This window comes from Thalassophryne amazonica, chromosome 4 (genome assembly GCF_902500255.1).
Source record: "Thalassophryne amazonica chromosome 4, fThaAma1.1, whole genome shotgun sequence".
Taxonomy (NCBI): Eukaryota; Metazoa; Chordata; class Actinopteri; order Batrachoidiformes; family Batrachoididae; genus Thalassophryne; species Thalassophryne amazonica.
In genome coordinates this window covers 20,060,460-20,084,680 of record NC_047106.1, presented here as the reverse complement: position 1 = coordinate 20,084,680, position 24,221 = coordinate 20,060,460, and the positions used below count along the sequence as shown (strand labels likewise).

The 24,221-nt window shown below is 42.0% G+C and overlaps 1 protein-coding gene across 1 annotated transcript in view; it reads right to left on the bottom strand.

Moving 5' to 3' along the window:
* nxn (nucleoredoxin) overlaps nucleotides 1–24,221 on the bottom strand; it is a 174,527-nt gene that overhangs the window by 14,741 nt on the left and 135,565 nt on the right. The window contains exons 2-6 of the mRNA XM_034169174.1: nucleotides 14,985–15,102; nucleotides 8,960–9,093; nucleotides 6,007–6,107; nucleotides 5,773–5,879; nucleotides 4,963–5,142 (exon numbers count right to left, since the gene is read on the bottom strand). Of these exons, the coding sequence (XP_034025065.1) occupies nucleotides 4,963–5,142; nucleotides 5,773–5,879; nucleotides 6,007–6,107; nucleotides 8,960–9,093; nucleotides 14,985–15,102 (640 nt within the window). The remainder of the gene's footprint in view (nucleotides 1–4,962; nucleotides 5,143–5,772; nucleotides 5,880–6,006; nucleotides 6,108–8,959; nucleotides 9,094–14,984; nucleotides 15,103–24,221) is intronic.

The window sequence follows — 24,221 nt, the reverse complement described above, 5'->3', positions numbered from 1 at the left end:
ATTGAACATGCATCTCTGACCAGAAATGTCAAAGCAATGTATGAAGGCATCAAGCAGGCCACTGGCCCAAACAAAGAAAACAGCCCCACTGAAATCAAAAGTGGTACAACCATTACTGACCCCCAAAAACAAATGGACAGATGGGTTGAGCACTATCTGGAACTGTGTTCTACAGAGAACAGTGTCCGAGGAGGCCATAAACAGCATCCCACCACGGTCAGTCCTGGAGGAGTTAGACACAGTGCTTACTGTAGCAGAGCTAGAGAAAGTTATTGATGCCCTTGCCTGTGGAAAAGCTCCAGGAAACGATGCCATTCCACCAGAGGTAATCAAACAAGAGAAACCAGCACTCTTCCACATCTCCAAGACCTCCTCTGCCTGTGTTGGAAAGAGGGCTCGGTATCTCAGGACAAGAGAGGAGCTAAGATTGTAACACTCTTCAAAAACAAGGGGGATAGGAGTGTCTGCAGCAACTATCGCGACATCTCCCTCCTCAGCATTGTTGGCAAGGTTTTTGCCCGCGTGGTTCTGTCCAGACTGCAGGTGTTAATCAATCGTGTATATCCAGAGACTCAATGTGGTTTCAGAGCTGGGCGTTCTACCATTGATATGGTTTTCTCAGTGAGGCAATTGCAGAAAAAGTGCAGGGAGCAGAATCAACCCCTCTTCCTGGCTTTTGTTGATCTCACTAAAACCTTTGATCTGGTCAGTCACAGTGGTTTGTTTACAACCCCTGGCAAAAATTATGGAATCACCGGCCTCGGAGGATGTTCATTTAGTAGTTTAATTTTGTAGAAAAAAGGAGATCACAGACATGACACAAAACTAAAGTCATTTCAAATGGCAACTATCTGGCTTTAAGAAACACTAAGAAATCAGGAAAAAAAAAATTGTGGCAGTCAGTAACGGTTACTTTTTAGACCAAGCAGAGGGGAAAAAAAAATATGGAATCACTCAATTCAGAGGAATAAATTATGGAATCACCCTGTAAATTTTCATCCCCAAACTAACACCTGCATCAAATCAGATCTGCTCGTAAGTCTGCATCTAAAAAGGAGTGATCACACCTTGGAGAGTTGTTGCACCAAGTGGACTGACATGAATCATGGCTCCAACGCAAGAGATGCCAACTGAAACAAAGGAGAGGATTATCAAACTCCTAAAAGAGGGTAAATCATCACGCAATGTTGCAAAAGATGTTGGTTATTCACAGTCAGCTGTGTCTAAACTCTGGACCAAATACAAACAACATGGGAAGGTTGTTAAAGGCAAACATACTGGTAGACCAAGGAAGACATCAAAGCGTCAAGACAGAAAACGTAAAGCAATATGTCTCAAAAATCGAAAATGCACAACAAAAACAAATGAGGAACGAATGGGAGGAAACTGGAGTCAACGTCTGTGACCGAACTGTAAGAAACCGCCTAAAGGAAATGGGATTTACATACAGAAAAGCTAAACGAAAGCCATCATTAACACATAAACAGAAAAAAACAAGGTTACAATTGGCTAAGGAAAAGCAATCGTGGACTGTGGATGACTGGATGAAAGTCATATTCAGTGATGAATCTCGAATCTGCATTGGGCAAGGTGATGATGCTGGAACCTTTGTTTGGTGCCGTTCCAATGACATTTATAAAGATGACTACCTGAACAGAACATGTAAATTTCCACAGTCATTGATGATATGGGGCTGCATGTCAGGTAAAGGCACTGGGGAGATGGCTGTCATTACATCAATAAATGCACAAGTTTACGTTAATATTTTGGACATTTTTCTTATCCCATCAATTGAAAGGATGTTTGGGGATGATGAAATCATTTTTCAAGATGATAATGCACCTTGCCATAGAGCAAAAACTGTGAAAATTTCCTTGCAAAAAGACACATAGGGTCAATGTCATGGCCTGCAAATAGTCCGGATCTTAATCCAATTGAAAATCTTTGGTGGAAGTTGAAGAAAATGGTCCATGACAGGGCTCCAACCTGCAAAGCTGATCTGGCAACAGCAATCAGAGAAAGTTGGAGCCAGATTGATGAAGAGTACTGTTTGTCACTCATTAAGTCCATGCCTCAGAGACTGCAAGCTGTTATAAAAGCCAGAGGTGGTGCAACAAAATACTAGTGATGTGTTGGAGCGTTCTTTTGTTTTTCATGATTCCATAATTTTTTTCCTCAGAATTGAGTGATTCCATATTTTTTCCCTCTGCTTGGTCTAAAAAAGTAACTGTTACTGACTGCCACAATTATTTTTCCTGATTTCTTATAGTGTTTCTTAAAGCCAGAAAGTTGCCATTTGAAATGACTTTAGTTTTGTGTCATGTCTGATCTGCTTTTTTTCTACAAAATTAAACAACTGAATGAACATCCTCAGAGGCTGGTGACTCCATAATTTTTGCCAGGGGTTGTAGAATTCTTGAAAGGATTGGGTGCTCACCAAAGCTTCTGAGTATAATCAGGTCATCTCAGGACAACATGAGAAGTACAGTCAGCTTTGAAGGAAACACGTCAGTGCCGTTCCCAGTCCTCAGCGGAGTCAAACAGGGCTGTGTGCTCACTCCAACGCTCTTTGGTATCTTCTTTTCTCTACTTTTGAGCTATGCCTTCCGGTCCTCTACTGACAGTGTCTACATCCATACTCGTCACGATGGCAAGCTATTCAACCTGGCTCGCCTACGTGCAAAAACCAAGACAATCCGTGTCCTCCTCAGGGAGCTTCTCTTCGCTGATGACACAGTTCTGGCTAGCCATTCAGAACAAGGCCTTCAGTGTCTCCTGGACTGCTGTTCAAGTGCATGCCATGAGTTCTCACTAACCATCAGTATAAAGAAAACTGTGGTTATGGTCCAGAATGCTCCATGTCCCCCTCTTAACAGTCAACGGCTCCAGGCTTCTTGTAGTCGACAGGTTTACCTACCTTGGATCAACGGTCACCCACAACCTGTCCCTTGACGTAGAAATCAACACCAGAATCGGCAGAGTGGCCTCTGTAATGTCCAAACTCTAAAATTTAGAGTATGGAAAAACAAAACTCTGTCCATACAAAACAAAGCTCAGGGTGTACGAGGCTTGCGTCCTCGGTACTCTTCTTTACGGACGCGAGAGTTGGACAACTTATGTGGTATAAGAAGCCAAACTCAATGCTTTTCACATGAGATGCCTACAAAGGATCCTGGGCATTACCTGGATGGACAGGGTCAAAAACTCAGAGGTCCTCAGGAGGTCAGGATCTTGGACTATGTACGCAATTCTCATTGAGCGTCATCTGAGATGGCTAGGCCATGTCCGCTGCATGGGCCAAGACCGCATACCAAAGGACTTACTGTATGGTCAGCTTGAGCATGGAACCCGGCAAAAAGGCTGCCCACATCTACGATACAAGGACGTCTGTAAGAGAGACCTCAGGGCAGCATATATTGACATTGAGTCTTGGGAGAACGTCGCCCTAAACCGCACCTTGTGGAGGTCCACCATCAAAACCGGGGTGAGAAGGGCAGAGGAGGACTGCGAAAGGAAAAGAGAGAAAAGCAAAAACACAAACAGCTCAGCATACTCGGATGTTTATCTGTGAGGGCTGCGGCAAGGATTGCCACTCGAGAATTGGACTATACAGTCACCGGAGAACCTGCTTCAGGAGGGTGTGTGTGCCATGGTCTGTTCAAACGGAGGGAGGCCGATGATGATGATGGGTGTTAGGGTTTAACCTCTTGTGCGTGTCGTTACACATGGACAAGTAGGGGATTGCTTTTTGGGGGTAGATACATGGAAGACCATGTGTGCCCAGTGGCTGCTATGCTAACCATGAAGACCCAACAGGAGCCCTGAACCGACTGACCGGTATCTGGTGAAACAAATAGTCCTCTGCGGCAGAGCAGGCAGAGGAGGCTTGTAACCCAACAGCTGTGAAAGCGAATGAAGGCTGTAGCAAGTCCTCATACCTGGATCGTCTGGGATTTTCCAGCTGTTGCACCAGGCTAAGGATCTGTCAAGGACCTTGTGTTTGTTGGCATGCAATGACATTCCCACGTTAAACAAACCCACTCATAGGCGTCTCTTGATCGACCGTAGATTTTTCGATCCCGTCCAGGAAACCATCAAAAGACAATCTTCCTCACTACTAAGGGATTGCCATGACTATTACATAGTTTGTCCAGCAGAGGGTGGACTGACTGCATTGTTGTCAATGCTGTCAAGCACAGCCGGGACTCCCATCACCCCTTGGACACATTAGCTACAAGAGATAGAGGCAAAGCGACCCGCTCCCATTCATTTTCAATCAGACTGGATGTTTTACAGTGACAAGAGACAACTAGCTGCTATGACACGAGCTAGGTGGAGCAAAATAGATAAGTCTATTTTATGCAAAGACTGAGCGCATGTTGAACATGTCAAACGCCAATGAGAGTAAAGGCAGCATGACGCACGTAGGTTGTTTGTTGATTATATTTATAGTCATCTTTGTTCAAGTTTAAGCTGTAAAATGTGAAGCTTCAATTATGTTTCCTAGCCATAAGCTTGGATAATTAAATGTTTGTCATATATACTAGTATTGTAATTTTTTTTTCTTTTTACTTCCAAGTATTGGTAGGCTATCAGCCCCCCCAAAACAAATCCTTATGGGTCAGGTTCAAATGTGGCTCTTCTGCATACTCCTGGAGCTGTCAATTGATGTCATGTAATTATCTCAAGTGAATGTGAAGAATTCAACAGGACTCAAGTGAATGTGAAGAATTCAACAGGACTAACGATAGTTCTGCTAACAGCATTACTCAACAGACTACCGGATAAGACTTAAATCACATAAACACAGCACGTCTGTCCAATGAGGGGGCCGTGTGCTCACATGTAACTTGTCCAACATGCCTCGTTCCACTTAACAATATTGTTGCATGAAAGCAAACCATCATGGTAACATTTTGGTCCCTGGTCCACATTAAACAAACTAAAACCACAGCTCCTCACCCACAAACAGTACGAGGCAGGGCCCCTCATGCAGCTGCACAGCGTTGGATTCATTGAGTTCCAGCACAGGTCGAGGGTGCCAGGGAAAGAGTCGGCACTCTGGGTCATTCAGCACCTCCACACGGCCCTGTCGCGTGATCATGTGACCTTCTGTGTCCAACAAAATCAAGGTTGGAATACCTGGAGAGAGGAGAAAAGTTTGATACAGTGAACTGTGAGGATTATTTCCCTTTATTATTGCTTTATGACATTTTTACACATTTATTTATTTTATGCATCTCCACCTCTGCCTGCTCTGACTTCAGATTTCCTCACTATCAAGAAAGAAATTTTATTTTTTGCATGACCCTACTCGATTGCCCCTATAGTCGTTCTGATCTTGCACCATTCCTAATGGTCTTATCTGAAATATGCAAGTGAGAGTTCCTGTCTGCAAATGCGTAGTGAAGGCAGCAGAGGTGGAGGCTGGCGTGAAGGGCGGGGGCTCAACTGCGCGGGGGTGGGGGGAGTGTTCAATCTTCCTGGGTGCATTCCTCACATTCTTTTTAGAGGATCCAGCTCTTAGCAAATGCAGAGAGGCACAGCCCCTCCACTAAAAAATGAGGCAGTAAAATTGATCATCTCAGATGTTCTCAGGCTGCAGGCAATCTGTGCTCTCATTCCTGCACCCAGCAGAGCTGTCAGCAGCTGTACCACTGCTCCAGTGTGTGGCACATTCAGAGCGCAAAAAAACAAAACAAAAAAAAAATCACTTTTTCTCTCAGCATAACCATCAGAAGTAACGTGCGGAAGGAGGAGGCTGTAAAATACCTTGTATTCCATAGAGCCTGTTGAGTCGTGATCGCCGAGTCTCATCTGAATACGGCACTGCCAACCACGGCATCTCACTGAAGTACTGCTTAAAGGATTCCTCCGACCTGCAGAGGTCCAAACGCAACAAATCACAGTCAAACATTCCCAACTAGCAACACAGGACGAGTCGTTCATGACTATGAGGCACGTGTGCGTCAACAAACAGGGCCAAGCCTATAATATGAAAGTCACCTGTCAGCGCTGACAAACACGATTTCAAACTTGCGGCCGGACTCTTTGATGGTTCGATAGGATTCCACCAACACTCTGGTCAAACTGCGACATGGAGGGCACTAAGAGAGCCGGGCAGAAAATAAATAAAAAAAATACAGAGTCTAATGAAAAAGAGTCCAAACAGGTGTGTAGGAGGCTGAATTTCACCATTAGCAGTTCTCTGCATGGTTGTGACACTTGCAGAAATGACCAACTATGACATTTCATTCAGATAGGTAGCGGGGGCGTGGCAAACAGAAGCTCATTTCCATTTAAAGTGGCTGGCACAGGAATAGTTTGTGTGCTTAAAGATCTAAAACGTTGAACCAAGGTTTGGATTCACTTTGTTTTATATTACAGTAATGTGAATATCCAAACATAGGGCTGCACATGTCTGGCAACATTTAGGTCTTACAACCAATAGGAGCAGCTTCACGTGTAATACATGAGACTACTTCTAATTCCCCAAATGATTGTTATTGTAGAAAACTGCATTGTCACTGAAAGATGCAGAAATGTGCAAACAATCTAGTAAGGTTCGATAATTCTGCTTTGCTTCTGCCTGGTGGCTCCATCCTCGGTATCATTCTCCCTATATACCCTGGGTCCCTCTGCACATGTCCAATAAATGATCTCAGTCTCACCTCTGCAACTTTCTCCAAACCATCCTACGTGTGCTGTGCCTCTGATATACACTTTAATATCCATCTTGGAGACACTTTCAGCACTCTATTAGTGCTACAAAACGGTATCCCATGCCCTCTTTAAAATGAAGTTTGTGTTGGGGTTAATGAAGGTATGGCATCACATTGTCAAGGCATCACTGGGAAGGAATACAATCAGACCAATTTGACTCTCTTTCTCTCTACTGTGCCAGATTTAGAAGAAATGTTCTCTTTGCTTTTCCAGTTGACACATTTTATCCATGGTTACCACAGACAAGTACACTATTCATGTTTGGGAAAAGTTCTGACAGCATTGTAAGAAGCCCTGATTGTGACAGGTTTTATAGTATGCCAAGAAATAAATACAAATATTTAATATTTTAATAAACTGTCCAAAGTTGAACAACTACAATAAAGCACTGTTCAATTTATTTATACAACATTAAATCCCAACAGTAGTTACCCCAACGCGCTGCACAAGGGTGATGCCAAACCTTGGTGCCAACTGCAAAAATTTACATAGATCAATTTAAAATTCAATATGAACTTTAAAGAAAAATGTAAAAACAATGCATTTGACAGTCTGATGATGATAAATAAGTCCAAGACCTATTTCCATTGTGGTCCTATAAAAACAAAAACAGGAAAAAAAAGACTAAAATACAGAAAAAAAACAAACAAACCCTAAAATAGTAATAGGAAAAAACTGTACAAGAAAACAGCAAAAACACAGAAAACAAAAGCTATTAAAAGTATACAGGTAGTTCATTTTAATTTTGAAGCAGAGAATCCACAAGTTGAGCTTTGACAACTTTAACAGCATCTTTAACAGTAATGACCTGGGCAGCAACATGTAGGCAAAGCTACATGCATGTGTAACCATCGTGGGCGTTTGAGTGTGGATGACTACATATATGTTTTTTCAGTGCTTAATTTGTAAAGTGGGAGGTCCCGGAGGGCAGAGGATGGGTGGCTCCGGTGCAGAAAAAAAAAAAAAGAAGTGCGGGGGGGGGGGGGGCTTGCGAACAACGCTGTGCGCCACACCGAAAATAAACTGGGCATGTATTGTAGGCCTAATAACACTAGTCACACTAAATCCAGATAGAGTACAAATTCCTGTTTAATGATGTACAGTGATCCCTTGTTTATCGCAGGAGTTACGTTCTAAAAATAAACCGCGATAAACGAAATCCATCACATTTTCTCACTTTTCTCTCCTGTGTAAACACTCTTTTTTCTTCTGTGCGAGAACATTATAAACAGACACACGCAGAACACAATGCGCGGCTCTCCCTTCGCTCACTGCCTCCGGGGGTACGGATGCGGGACCCGCAAAGAATCCAAGTCCTCTCTCGGTGGCCACGGAGCTCTGCGGCTGCGGTCAACATCCGGATCAAAACAGCGAGCATAGCCTCTGGGCCTGTTGCCAGATTTGGTGCAATTCCGCACAGCAGACAGGGCGGTATGAGTGGCAGTGAGAGCAATTGCGGTGATTTTTTTTTATTTTTTATATTTTGTTAGTCAAGAGAGGTGGCGGATCACCGGATCCAGTATAAATAGCTGGTGGAGCCAACGTCAGAGGTTCCGGAGCGCGCGTCCGAGGTTCCGGAGCGTGCTCCGGATTGCTCCCCCTCAAATTAAGCCCTGTGTTTTTTGTGATGTTTGCACTACTGACCCTGAAAAATGTGTATTTAGTTAGTGGAATAAAGATCATCCTATAGCTCAGATATTGTGAAAACCCCCTATTTTAATAATGCTGAGCAGGACCGTAGCGGAGATTCATCTTGCAGGGACGGGGTTTGCGTCTGAATTCTTATACACACACGTCACAGCTAGATGCTGAGATTTCATGTTTGGATAGATATGCATGAGTAAGTTTGGAAATGCAGTGGACACGAATAAAATAAAAAGGGCTTTGTGCCCTTCCAATGGTGCACAGCTGTGGGGGGTTCTGCAGAATGGATCTCGAACTGCTGTTCTCAGGAATGTGATGAAGCTTTCAAATGGCCTTTGTGAGCCATCAGGAGGTCCAGCAGAGACAATAGGCTGATGTCACCGGGGCGTGGTGACGGATGACGACTTTAAAAAAAAGTCCAGAGGTGGTGATAAAAGTGCAGGAACAGTCCACCGCCGTTAATATAAACACGGACACTCTTATCGACTCCTGCACTTCCTGCTCTGCCCTCATCCTCACGATACCTCACCTCTGTTTTGACAGACATGGCGGCCCCAACAAGCCAAATCTGTTCCTTTGTTCTTGCACTCACCCAGTGTGCTGAGAAGTACACGCCCACGTAGTGTCCGTCCAGCGAGCTGCTGTCTGTGGTCTGTCTGTTGTTTCTGAGCAGCGGCCCCGCCACCACCTCTGCAAATGGCTTCGGCCCCCAGGGGAACTCCAGACCTGAGGAGGGTCAAACAGTGGACGGGGACGTGGAAAGGGAAGAGGGAGGGAGGAAACATACGTCAAGGAAGTGGACTACAAAGAAAGTTTGATCATCACTCCCATGAATTCTTATCTCCTCCAGTGAAGGAATGTTTTCACCACTTCTGCTAGTTTATTTAAGAGAACATTTTTGAGAAAGGTGAAACTGTAAGAATTGTCCTCCCCCACGCCCCACAACCCTAATGATATTCTGCTCATACACTACAAAAATAAACAAACAAAAAAAAAATCACTTCCTGAATGTACTTCACAATAAAATCATATTGTGATAGAACTGGCAGGTCTATATTGTTGACACCATTCTAAGCATGGCGATTTAATCGAATTTAGATTTCATTTACAATTTTGGCTTCCAATGGATTAGGCAAATAACATAAGGGGGGAAAAATAGCTTTGCCGCATTCTGTTTTGCACTGATATTCGTGCATGTGTTGGGTGCAAACGGTTGCCGTTAGCAGCAGCCTCTGTTAAGCAAGGGAGTAGCCACTACAGATTCTACAGCGTTTGTTTTTTCTGAGCATTTTTAAAAGAAACGTCTGAAATGTGGCTTGCTGTGCTGATAATAGGAGACCATAGTCTCGTTTGAACCCTCTGTGAACTATCACGGGATTTGACCACTTACGGGGACCTCCATTTAAAATATATACAATGTAACTTCACATGGATAAACAGTGTACAGTTTTGTTTTCGGCTGCATTCACCAAAGCAGTTGCGAAAGGTTTTTTTTTTTTTTGTCGGTTCCCGGTGGAAAAGAAAAGGTGAGGAGGTGGGAGATGTCGTGTCAGTAAGTGTTAGCCTACACAGCTAACCAGAGTAGCTCCGGTCTCTTCCCTGCAAAACCGCCTCGACACGTTTGTGCGCCGGATCATAAACAAACTGCAACACATGTCCACTTTCCCACCGCATCGTCACTTTTTTGCTGCATTTTCACTTTGTGCGTAATTTGCCCAAAAACTCACTGAAAATGCTGTGGTTTGTACCTCGGAAGTAAAGAAATTACGTCATATGCGTCATATTTTACCCCTTTAGTGCTCGCCCCCAAAAACGAGACTGCGCTGCCCAATTGCATTAACAGACAAGTGGGTGTGCCACTTTGTATTTGTATGTTAGCACCATTAGCAGCTGCGTAAACATTTGTCTTGTAATTTTCAATCAGTCATAATCATAATTTTCCTCTTCGAACCCGCCCCCCATATAAACACGGAAAAACCGAAGGTATGAAGCTTGAATTATACACAATCCATTTTAATAAACTGAGTTACAAACATGCAATGAAAAAAGGAAGTGGCTACTGCCAAAGTATTGTCATGAATGTAACTTTTTGTCTACTGACAGCACCAATCAGATGCTGCCATTTCTTCTGTGCCAATGAGTGACTCTGTTACATAAATCGTTCTGCTGTTCTGTCTGTTATTGACTTCTTACCCATGTCCGAGTTTGAGAATAGGCTGAGAATGGAGAATAGGTTCCCTTTTATAACATTCATTCATAAATCCACTTCTGGAATTGACACACTGTGGCATGCACCACTTATTGACCCAATACTGTGGCAGTGGAGTAACCAGAGTGGGATTGGTTACAGTCTATGCCCGATGTAATGTGGAATATGATTGGCTCTGTGTCAACTGACAAATTGAGCTCCTATTGACACAGTTCTGTGGCAGTAGCCACTTTCATTAAAAAAGCAAACAAACAACCCCAAGTGTTCATGATGCGTCCTACTTAATAACACTGCGACAGCAGAGGAATGCACTCTGAGTGCTGGTTTACTGAATGGTCATCATGCCACTCCACCAAATGAAAAGTCAAATACTTCAGCCACTCGTTTCTTTTTCAAAGTGTACTCATTGTTCTCGTGCAGCTCTAGAGGTCCATTTGGTGGAGCTCAATTAAAAAAAAAGGGGGGGGGGGGAGGGGTGTAATCATAAATAAGATGAGTTCATAATGGCCTCTTTGCGAGCGCACGGCTGTCGAGGGCTTCATTAGGCAGCAATGACACGCCAGTGCTGCACCTGCACAGCCTTTTATCATAGCCCTGATTGTGAAAGTGCACTCCATCTTTATGCTGCGACGATTTTGCCACCACTCAAATCAGGCTTTTCAACCACAGAGAAAGGTGCCGGGTTCTAAACCAGTCACCCAAACCATACCAACCTCAGTGCACAGCAAAGGCTTACTGCCCTTCTCCTGTAACCGCGGCAGCTGCAACTCAGCTGATTAGTAACAGTGACAATACTGTGATCAACACACACACACACACACGCCAGACATGTCGAATTGTGCCCATGAGTTTTTTTTTTTATCCCTGTTGCATTAATTCAAACTCATTCTGCAATTAGCATAAATATTTAGCAGCATCACCAAAGTTAATTCAAAGAGCCAATTTATACTGAACCTAGAATAACCACTGTGATAGAAAGAAACCTCCTTTTTCACCTAAACATGTTAACATTTTTCATCACTGCTAAACCTGAGAAAGTCTAAACTTGAAGTCAACTAATTTTACTGAAATATCAAAATGTTTTCCATCAGCTGACTTAAAGAAAAACACATTTATGATACGTAAAAAAAAAAAAGAAAAAAAAAAAGACCTTTATTACACGGAGACTAAAAATTCTATTTATGTCAGCACAATTTAGGCAAAATTTGCAAAACAAAAACAGAAAAACCCCACAGGTCAGAAAGGGTTGAATGTGCAGAAAACATTTGTAAAGTATATTGTTTGATTTAGAAAGATCCAGACTTTCATAACATAAAGGGAAAAGGTTTTACCTTTCCCAGAATAGATTGTAATCATTTTGGTACAATTAGATTGCAACAGAACCTAAAACATTTTTTCAATTTTTATTTTATCACTGCAAAATACAGCAAACTGTTTCACTCAAGCAAAGTTTTAGGACTCTTAAGAAAAATGTGGAATAGATACAATTTTTGAGGTGAATCTGTATAAAAAAAAATGGGGCAAACAATTGCATTTTATTTTCTAAAACACCGCAAGATGGGATGTTTTAGATTAGATAAAACAGAACTTTATTAATCCCTTGGGAAGACTCCCTCAGGGAAATTGAAGCTCCAGCAACATTGTATAGCAGCACACAGGGAAAGAAGCACACAGAATATAAAAAGTAGAAGTAAAAAACAATTTGCAAAATGTAAATACAAATTTAAATATCAAAAATACTGCTCACTACTGGCTTACTGGCTGCTACTGTTCCTCTCCTTCACATCCCCTGTCTTCCTGTTACACAACCCCCCCCCCACCCCCCCACCCCACAGAGTCTAATGACTTGCGTTCCACAGGACTTGCAGGGAAAGTTCAGTCATTAAAACCATTAAATTAAAACAACTAAATTTTAGGTTGAAGTGCAAAAAGGAGCAGAGACAGAACATCTGGAAAACATAACATATAAACACAGAGCCTCGGGAGAGTTATGCAGCAGTGCTCATGTTTACAACTAAGGGACAGATTAATTTCTTCTCTGCAAACACTGCGTTTGGCAGAGCATTTAATTAATCATAGAAGGATTTTTTTTTTTTTTAAGTCAGAGAGGAAATCTGTCACAGTGTTAATGTAAAATCCATTCTTTTTCACCGCTATGCCACATCATTCCTCCTCGTGTGACAAATGGGACTTTTCAGTCGGACCCAACAGGATATGAGCAGGATTGTTTCAAAATGTCAAGATCTTTGCACTCACTAAGTCATCTGTACAGGGATGCAACACGAGCCCAGTCTTGTTAACTCCACATCTCCAATTTAAAAAAAAAAGAAAAAAAAAAAAAAAGTATGTCCTTTGGCTGCTCCCTTGTTTTCATTCGGAGTCGCCACAGCAGATCCGAGGGGGATCTACATGTTGAACTGGCACAAGTTTTACGCCGGATGCCGTTCCTAATGCAACTCCACGTTATATAGAGAAATGTGGCAGAGGTGAGGTTTGAACCTGGAACCTTCCGCGCTGAAACCACGCACACTAACCACTTGTTATTTACGGACATCAGATTTGCAGACGAGGGAGCAAGACACGGACGTTATAATATTCATGCAGCACCATGATGATTATGGCAGCATCAACACAAATGGGTGGAAAAACAGTGCACATAGTTGCACAAGTTTACGTTGATATTTTGGACACTTTTCTTATCCCATCAATTGAAAAGATGTTTGGGGATGATGAAATCATTTTTCAAGATAATACATCTTGCCATAGAGCAAAAACTGTGAAAACATTCCTTGCAAAAAGACACATAGGGTCAATGTCATGGCCTGCAAATAGTTCAGATCTTAATCCAATTGAAAATCTTTGGTGGAAGTTGAAGAAAATGGTCCATGACAAGGCTCCAACCTGGCAACAGCAATCAGAGAAAGTTGGAGCCAGATTGATGAAGAGTACTGTTTGTCACTCATTAAGTCCATGCCTCAGAGACTGCAAGCTGTTATAAAAGCCAGAGGTGGTGCAACAAAATACTAGTGATGTGTTGGAGCGTTCTTTTGTTTTTCATGATTCCATAATTTTTTCCTCAGAATTGAGTGATTCCATATTTTTTTCCCTCTGCTTGGTCTAAAAAAGTAACCGTTACTGACTGCCACAATTTTTTTTTTTCCTGATTTCTTATAGTGTTTCTTAAAGCCAGAAAGTTGCCATTTGAAATGACTTTAGTTTTGTGTCATGTCTGTGATCTGCTTTTTTTCTACAAAATTAAACAACTGAATGAACATCTTCCGAGGCCGGTGATTCCATAATTTTTGCCAGAGGTTTGTATATATATATATATATCTCCGTAACACATCTTGTAAATCCTTTCAGGGGTATTACCTGGTTACAAAACCATTTTTAGGTTTACAAATGTTTATTTCTCAGTAACATTTACAAAATGTATGAGAAAAATGCAAAACATATTTATACAGAAAAACAGCTGTGTCTGTGTATTTTCCACAATCTTGGTTTATTTTGTTTTTGTTCTGAGCAGGCAGGTGATGTCACGCGGCCTTTTACTCTAACTCACAGTCTATTTGTCTATTTTGGCCCCACCTCGCTGTTGGCATAGCGAACGTTATCTCTTGTCGCTGCAAAATGCCTGATTGAAAATGAATGGCAAATAGTCGCTTTCTCTCTGTCATCTGTAGCCATTGTGATGGACTGTAGGGTAATGAACCAAGAACTCTGCTACAGCACTGTGACATAACTCTTCTGCGACATTATTATAACCCCAATTGAATGCAAACAACCTGAGTGGCAAGACAAAAGGTTATCGAAGCCTGAAATTATAGTGATCAAGGACTACAAACTAAAGTCACTGTATATATGGTATAACCATACTGAACTGGACTACTACTGGATTTGCACCAATATTATTTTACTTAGCCTTACATGTTCTTGTGCACATTTCGTTAACATGAATACAACATTGCAAACAAACATTACAAAACTAAGCTGTGAACACTGTAGTGGAATGTTGGCAGAATGTGGACACCGCATTTTGTTTTTTATCTGGGGCAACTAAACTGTGACCTACAAGTAATGTTAAAAATATGACATTCTGAGTTCACTGCTAGGAAGCTACAGCCAAAACTTGCCACATTTGCTCAATAAATCACGTGATTAGACAAAACACAATTATCAGTTATTTCCCCAATTAAGTACAATTTTTCATTTCACCCTCAGTGTGTTCTGGACAGTATGTATACTTAAATGTGCCTTTGTTATCTGAAAGAATGTGACATTTTTAAAGTTAGATGCTTAATGTACATTTATTCATGTGGAAAATGAAGATTAAACTCAGTTAGACATTGGGGAAGAATATAAACCACCGTGTGTTGATTTGTGTGTCTGGGGAAACCGCCAGCCTTACCTTTGGGATCATCTCTGACCACCAGTAAACCATTTCGACACACCACCTTCCCCGTAGCCGCATCCACAAACACCAGGGAAGGGATACTGGTTACCTTGTACTTGTTCCACAGCTTCATCTGTCAGGAGGAAAAGATGAGACTGTTGTAAAAAGGAGCGGAAAAACCCACATTTTCATTTATTTCCAACTTAAATCTGGAAAAATTACTTTGTATAACCACTATATAATGATAATATTTGTGTCCTACTTTCAGTTCAAGTAAATAAAATTCAAAGTGCTTTACATCAACAACCGGACATCAACAGTACCATAAAAATGTAACTGAAAAGCAATAATATATACAGACAACAAAAAGCAGCAATTAAACATGATTATTAGTGTTGATTTTAAAATAGAACAAATATTTATTCGGTGCAGATTATAAACCTGGACAGAATCAGATCATCTAATCTCAGATATCTGCTCTCGTCTCAACTCTGAGTATTTATAGTTGTATTGGATTATGAAGTTTAAGAAGCACACAGGTCAGGTTCTGTTTTTTTCCTTGTTACTAGAAGTCAGACAGTCTGTCCCGCGGAGTGGACAACCCAGAGTCTCCTGACAACATCGGTCTGGAAGTCCCTCAAAAGCAAACATCAGTGTGTACCACTGCTAACAGCTTTACCACGCCATCCCGACTCTGGAATCTCAATCTGTGCTCACAAAATGATGTGGTTCAGAGCATCAAGCGAGACCATCTGCAAAAATCAACATACCGAATGTTGCAATTGTCCATCATAGAAAATGATGATGCAAGATTGAGTGCTGGGATTTCACAAAGAAAATAAGCAGAGAGCTACAATGATCGCTTCTGCAGAAACAATGATGTGAGATGATGTGCTGAGATGTAAATCTTATGTTGATGCTGAGAAGTATCCGCGCTGACGCATGCAGCCGCATAGTAAAGCACTAACAGACAGGTGTTAAGAGTGATGATACACATTTTAAAAGAAATTCATATTAAAAAGATTTGTTCTCACTGTTCAATAACTTTTAACGCATGTCAGATATTAAAAGCATATCAAATAATGCTCCCCACCTCCCCCAACCATTCATACATCTTTTATACCCACTTTCTCTGATCAAGGGTCACAGGGAGGCTGGAGCCTGCACACCAACAGCACGAAGCTCGGCTTTTTGAAGCCCATACTCCAACCCAACCACTCACTTATGGTGTCATGTTTCATAATTTAGACGTCAAAAACACCTACGGACATAATTTTAACAAGAACTAAAACTTCAAGATGTTCACCACAGCAGTAGCATAAAGCATTGCAATCTGCAGAATAAGGATACATTTATTTATCAGTACATTTTACCCAATATGCATTGTATTGGTCCAACTTGAAGTGGTGGCCAGTAATTGTTCACGTTTAGGTGTGTGCATTGGTATCCCATTACATTTTATTTATTTAACAGTGAATATGGTTTTGTCTATGTGACTCTTTTATTTATCGAAGTGTTTTTCTTTTCTTTTCTTATTGCTCCAATAACCCCAGAGCAAATTCAGAATCAGAATCAGAAGTTTATTGCCATTGCCAGTGAACAGGATTCACAGACTAGGAATTTGCTTCAGTACAATGGTGCAACATTAAGAAGAGATAAAATGCTAAGATAAAATATAACATATGTGTCAAAATAAGATAAAATCTAAGATAAAAAAAAGAAATATGAAATATGAAGGGCTGTGTGCAACAGAAAAACAGAGAAACAGAAAAAACAGTGCAGTGGGAGGAGTGCAATTAAAACCAAAGTACACTGTCTAAAGTGACCCGTGATAAGAAAATTCCTTGTATGTGCAAACTTACTTGGCAATAAATTTGATTCTGATTTTGATTCAAACTCAACACAGATTGCAAGGCCAGTGACTTCAAACGTACAAAAGATGAACTCAAAGCTGCAAAGAGTGGCATTTAGCTCTACTGGACATTTTTTTTTGTTTGTTTTACATACTGTGCAATAAAGAAATGAATTAATTTGGATTAATTAACTAATAAGAAAGAAAGGAAAAAATGCACGGCACTCCACGGGGCTCAAGGGTGGGTTGCACATTCATGATAAGTTTATGGCAAAAATACCTCCCTCTCTGCTATTTCCCAAAGACAGGTATGTTTAAGCAGCAACTCAGGCTAAGCCTGACAATTAGCCTGGTCTGGACCAGGTCAGTTTGCTAGCATATGTTGCTGTGGTAACTTAGTTTGAACTATGTTGAGATTGCTTTATGGAACCGGATGCACTGGAAAATAAGCCAGACGAATTAAATAAACCTGGCTTATTGGGTAATCCTGTTTTATGGAACAGGCCCCTGGATAGGATGCCAGTCTGTCTCAAGGTTACATATAGACAAACAAAGACATTCACTCCTGCACGCACACCTACGGACAATTCAAAGTTTCCAATTCACCTAACCTGCATGTTTTTGGTTGTGGAAGAAGCCAGAGCATATTTTATTTTTAAATGGTAACAGGGGTCTAAACGTAGTTCAGAATGCTGCTGCAAGACTTTTGACACAGAGCAGAAAGTTTGACCAAATTACACCTGTTCTGGCATCCCTCCATTGGTTACCTGTCTCTGTGAGATCAGACTAAGGTTTTGTTATTAGCCTATAAAGCTGTTCATGGACTGGCACCGACCTACTTAGCTGATCTGATTAAACCCTATGTACCGTCCTGGGCTTTGCGCTCATCTGATGCAGGACTGCTTTGTGCCCCGAGGGTAATGAAAAAGTCTGTCAGTCAAAGGGCCTTTTCTTATTGTTTCCCAGTATTGTGGAATGGTCTCCCAGTGTCGAAAAGACAGTCCGATACTGTGGAGACCTTCAAGTCAAGACTGAAGACACATTTTTCTATCAGTGCTTTGGTTAATATAGAGTGTCATTCTGCTTTTTAAAAATTCTTTTTAAATTTTATTCTTTTAATTTTTTGCTTTTAATTGTGTTTTTAATTCATTTTAAACTGTCTGAACCATTTTGTCTGAAATGCCTTGGTGATGTTGTGATTTGGCGCTTTTATAAACTGAATAAATTGAAACTGAATTGAAATTGTGGGTGTTTATAAGCTTTTGCTTGTGCCTACACCCTTTCGGCTGCACAATATTGTGAAATTGTTTTATAGGAGGTTTTTTGTTGTTGTTGAGTTTGTGCGTGTGCCGAATAAATTCATTCATTCATTCAAGCTGGAGCACCCGGAGGCAACCAACGCAAACACAGGAAGAACATGCAAAGTCCACACAGAAAGGCCACAGGTGGGAATCGATTCCATGACCTGTGGTTAGCATCAGTGCTAACCACTAGCCTAAGACACCGTGCTGCCTCCCTCCCCCCCAACAAATATGTAAAACAAACAAACAAAAAACTTTTTGTACAGTGGCCAAGACAGGCTACAGCACCTACAAATTAAGACGACACAACCTAATGCAGAAAATGTAAATACAAAAAAATAAAAACATACAACACACCTGCATCAATTCTGCATCACTTTCTGCCCAGAGGATTTTAACTTAGACTCCTACTCTTTAATGAATCAAAAATGAAAATACTAAAATGCTAAAAGAAGAGCACAGTCCTCAATGAACAGACTTACTAAGCTCTGCCAACCAGGGAGAAATAAAGATAATAGTTGCTGTGATGATGCACAGACGTCTGGATAAAAATCTTTTTGTGTTGTTCATGCTTCTGTTGTGTTGTAAAACTTTGCCACACATCTGGGTTTTTGGTTGCGTTGTGTGAATTTCAAACTGTTGCACGTGCTGTAGGTTATATGTGTTCTGTGACTGCAAGAGGTTTCATTTTTTTCTGTAACTATCTGCAGTTGAATTGATGCAGGTGTTTTAAATCCGTGTTTTAATTTGAAAGTGTTTTGGTCTATCCATCACTGCACTTTCTATAGTTATGTAAAAGACTATTATCAAACTGCAAACCTCATTTATAACAAATCTGTGTCTTTGTACGTTTACCGTTACATCTGAAGATCACGTGAAACATGGGAACAAACTAAATACAAAAAGTCACATGGAAAGTCTAATATCTGGTACTGCCCAGTACAACACTGTGCAAATATATCCAATTTCATTCGATAAAAGGACTGTAGTTGCAGCCTGAATATTGTCATAACTGATCTTTATGACCTATGACTTTAGTGGAAACGTAAGTGATGAACAACAGAACAACCTTGATCATGCAGCATCCTTATTTATCCAATGACGTTTAAATTTGAGTGAAGTGAACAGGATTTTTTTTCCCCCCTGAAGACTGCAGGATATAACAATACTCCTTTGAACAGCTCAAGGTCCATTACAGATTAACAGCTGAGCCTGTGAGGTCATTATTTGCTGTAGATATTGTCAGCATAGAGACACACTTACAGGTTTTACTTTGAGGAAACTGGCCATTTGTAATCTGACACGTTCTCACATGAGCTGTTGACAGATTATTCTAACAAGCTTGGATCCTTCCCTTGGCCTCTACATTAATTTACTGCATCTTGAACTGAGTTTGCATGGTGATTTGGCTGCTTTTCAGCGCAACAGAGGATATGAAATCAGTGAAGGTTTAGTTCTGCCTTGTTACAACAACAACTCCCATTAGCCACAAACCATCAAATGGACTTCAGCATGTTGAAAGACAAAAATTCCCTTCGGTGTGAGTTGTAAGAACTGGCAACATTACACTAGTCACCCCTCACTGGCGCATTCATAGTCAGTCCTACTACTAATAAATCCCAGAGCTTCCACATGCCGTGGCATTACCTCATTCATACATGAGGAATCTGCAAAAGGCCGTACAGCTGTGACCGATGAAAAACACAAAAGCTCTCCGGGTGACGTGCACAGGTCCTCACAAAAACAACAGGAGACACGCACACTCCAACAGCATTGTTCTCCAACACAACTTTTCATTGTGCAGAACTAAAGGCTACATATAGTTAAGCCAAAAAATACAGATGTGACACAATAGGTTGTACCAAAAACAGAAATCACACAACAAACACGCTGTGACTTAGCCCAGTTATTATTATTATTATAATGGTACCTGAAGGCATGAAGACAGCAAATGCTACAGCAATCTGACACTTGACCCCAGTGACCTTGACCTCCACCTAAATGATTGGTCTCAGATGGAGGCCAACAAACAGGAAAACAGAGATCACCTCTGTCAAATCTGACCTTACTGGGCAATTCCAGAAGTCACCCTGTGTGTGACAGGTACAGCTGCTACAATCCATTTTCATAAACGATTGAGAAAATAGTCACCCGATTAATCGATTTGTTGTTAAGCACATAAAATGTCAGAAAATGGTGAAAAATGTTGATTAATGTTTTCCGTAGTCCAACATGTCTTCAAATGTTTTGATTTGTCCACAACCAAGATATACAGGTGAACCCCGTCAACTCGCAGATGCATAAGTCGCAATTCGGCTTTACTCGTGGTAAATTTGTGGACGCCAAAATTTTGACTATAGTATAATATACTGTATATATTTTGGTCAACTTCATTAACTCACGGTTTCAGAAAACTCAGGGTCCGATTTTGTGGACCCCAACTTGCACGAGTTAATGGAGCTCACCTGTTTGTGTGGGAGCAAAGAAACCAGTAATACAAACTTGAGTGTTCACATTAAAGAGGATCAGATCAGAGAATATAGATTAAAACCCAAATGACTGATTGATAATCAAAATAGTTAACTGTAGATTAATAATTGCTTACTAATCCGTTATTAATTGCAGCTCTAGCACCAAATTTGATGCAAATCTGTCAGTGAAAAAGTTGAATTTTGACCTTCGACCCCAATACAGACTACCTTTGCCAAGACAAAACCTTTAAGGGTAAATCTGGGTCCGACTCTCAGCATATCAAGTTTAGTGGAAAGTGGCAAAACTACCTGGCTGGAGCAGAGCGCCCTCTCTCAAAGAATGGTGCATGGACCGTGAGTGACCCCTAGTGGTCTATAAGCATATTGGTAAAATATCACATTTTAAATTCATAATAAAAACAAACCCCTGAAGGGTAATTCTGGGGTCAACTTCCATGCACACTGAAAGTTTGGTGGAAATTGGCTACAGCCCATTGGACGAGAACACATCCACAAATGTTTCGCAAATTATAGTATAAATTTATGTATTGCTTCACACCTAGAGTCATGCTGCTATTGATCAAATATGGCAGCCACAGACCGTGTGTTTCCACTCCTCACTTCTATTCATTATCAGTATCAACAGAATAGTGAAAGAACAGCCAGGCCTCTTGCACGGATATACGGTTACACACTGGATTAATTGTGTGACAAACGTCTGCAAAGAGCCCACCAACTGTTCAGGCTCAGGGGAGATGAAAATCTATACTAACAATCAATTTGTGCTCCTGGACACGTATATGTTTTCCCTCATGCTACGCCTGGAGCTCATCATGCTAATTGGATCATGCATGGTTGCAGATCCGTATCTAGAAAAACATTAAGAGCAAGCGGGCCAGCACGGAGCCAGAGGAAGAGCCGTAATGGTCATAGCAGACAGGCCGAGATAATTCCAGTGCATGCTCCTCACCTTCCAGACTCCAGAGAGGTCAGAAGATGCTACTAGCATAAGTAGAATCTAAATAAAACAACTTTATTTGTAGACTTTGGAAAATACAAATAAATTAACGTGTCCACTCCCTCTGACGGATCACAAACAAATGTCATCATCTTGTAGGTCTCCAAATTAAAAGGACGTATAATGAGGACAGAGCAATTAAAATCTGTGGAACTTTGTTGTACTTGAGCTATCAAAATAGCAACTTTGTTTTGCTTATATAATATCCCACAGATCTGCTTGCCACCTGCTACATGTTTAGTAGATGCTGGATTGATAAAAAAACAACAACAACAACAGAGTGGTGTGGCTGAAAGTGAGACCAAAAATGTACCAAATCAGAGACACAAAGCCATCACTTTTATTGTTTTGTCACATTTAAATTCTGCAACTCAAACAGTTTGTCCACAAGTATTTGAACAGTGATGATTTTTGGAATTTGTCTTTTGTACATCACAATATATTGGAGGACTCCGGAGACAGTTGCAAGGTACCGACAGGCCCGAAGGGCGGAAGCCTCTGCTGTGGGGGAGGCAAAGCAGTGGGTGGGGGAGGAGTTCGGAGCAACGATGGAGAAGGACTTTCGGGTGGTACCAAGATGCTTCTGGCGGACCGTGAGGCACCTCAGGAGGGGAAAAAGGGGAACCATCCAAGCTGTCTACAGTAAAGATGGGACTCTGTTGACCTCAACTGAGGATGTAATGCTGCATTTACACATAACGACAACAAGTCACGAATGCCACGAAGTACACATTCTTGGCCGCTGATCACGAATGTCGTGCATTTTCCCAAACATTATGCACATGTAGCAGGTGGAACACCTGCAGGAGCGTGCTGAAGAGCACTGAAATTAGACTTTTAGGGGACTTGGTGTCAGCAATCAAACTGAATGCGATGCAGCAGGGTTTAATTGTGCGCACGCTTCTTCCTCCACTGGACTGGAGGAGGTGCAGAGGTGTCTGGCTGCACGTGAGTCTCCTCTCACTCCTCTGGTTGCTCAGACTTGTTCTCCCGCTCATCGATTACAACAGCAGGTGGAACTGTGGAACGACATTTGGAGCTGAGTTTAATTGTGTGCACGTGACAGAAAACTGATTTGTCGTAGCGCGCAGTGAAATGTGATGCCGCGTTACAAGTCGTGTCAAAACTTGACAGTTTCCGTGTCACTTCGTAATAACGCGTGACAGTTTGGGCTCCAAGAACCATCTCAGGAACCACTACGAATGTTGTCACGTTCTATTAAGGATCAATACTCATCAAGGCGGATCAATACGCTCAGTTGCGACCTCCACGACGTGAGACGAAATGAGGGTGGTGTGTGACATTCGTGGAAGATTTTTTGACAGGCAAAAACATGCTCCACGAATATCAAGAATATCACGCACCAACACGCACTATTAAGAAACCTATTCAGATGCGTTAAGTCACATTAAGAATGTCAGGAATGTGTCACGAATGACATTCGTAATGCGTCTTGGTTATGTGTAAACGCACCTTAATCCAGCGCTGGAAAGAACACTTTGAGGAACTCCTGCATCAGACCAGAGCGCCCTCTATAGTAGGGGCAGAGCTGGAAACTGATGGAGGATTTTCATCAATTTCCCTGGCGGAAGTCACTGAGGTAGTCAAACAACTCTGCAGTGGCAAGGCCCCAGGGGTTGATGAGATCCGTCTAGAATTGCTGAAGGTTCCGTGTGGAGGGATGGTCTTGGATAAGACGTCTCTTCAACACTGCGTTGAGGTCTGGGACAGTGCCTAAGGAGTGACAAACTGGGGTGGTGGTCTCCATATTTAAAAAGGGGGACCGGAGAGAGTGTGCCAACTACAGGGGCATCACACTACTCCGCCTTCCTGGTAAAGTCTACTCCAGGGTGCTGGAAAGCAGGGTTCAGCCGATAGTCAAACCTCTGAAGAGGAACAATGCAAGTTCCGTTCTGGTCATGGAACAACCGACCAGCTCTTCACTCGTACAAGGATCACGGAGGGTGCCTGGGAGTATGCCCATCCAGTCTACTCGTGTTTTGTGGACTTGGAGAAGGTGTATGATCACATACCCTGGGAGATACTGTGGGAGGTGCTGCGGGAGCATGGAGTGATGGGGACCCTTCTCAGGGCCATCCAATCTCTGTACTCACAAAGAGAGAGCTGTGTTCAGGTGCTTGGCAGTATGTCGGACTCATTTGCAGTGGGGGTTGGCCTCTGCTAGGGCTGCGCTTTGTCACCAATCCTGTATGTGATATTCATGGACAGGATATCAAGACAGTCGGGTGGAGGAGGGTTTCCAGTTTGGTGGGCTCAGGGTCTCATCACTGCTTTTTGCAGATGATGTGGCCTTGTTGGCCTCATTGTCCTGTGACCTCCAACACTCACTGGATCAGTTCACAGCTGAGCATGAAGCGGCTGGAGTGAGGATTGGGGTCTTGTTCATAAGTGAGGGGACAGTGGAGCACAAGATTGGCTGGAGAATCAGCGTAGCAGGGGCGATGTTGCATTCACGCTACCGTACTGTTGTGATGAAAAGGGAGCCGAGCCAAAAGGCGAAGCTCTCGATCTACTGGTCAATCTTCCTTCCTACTCTCATCTATGGTCATGAGTGTTGGGTCATGACCAAAAGAACTAGATCGTGGGTAC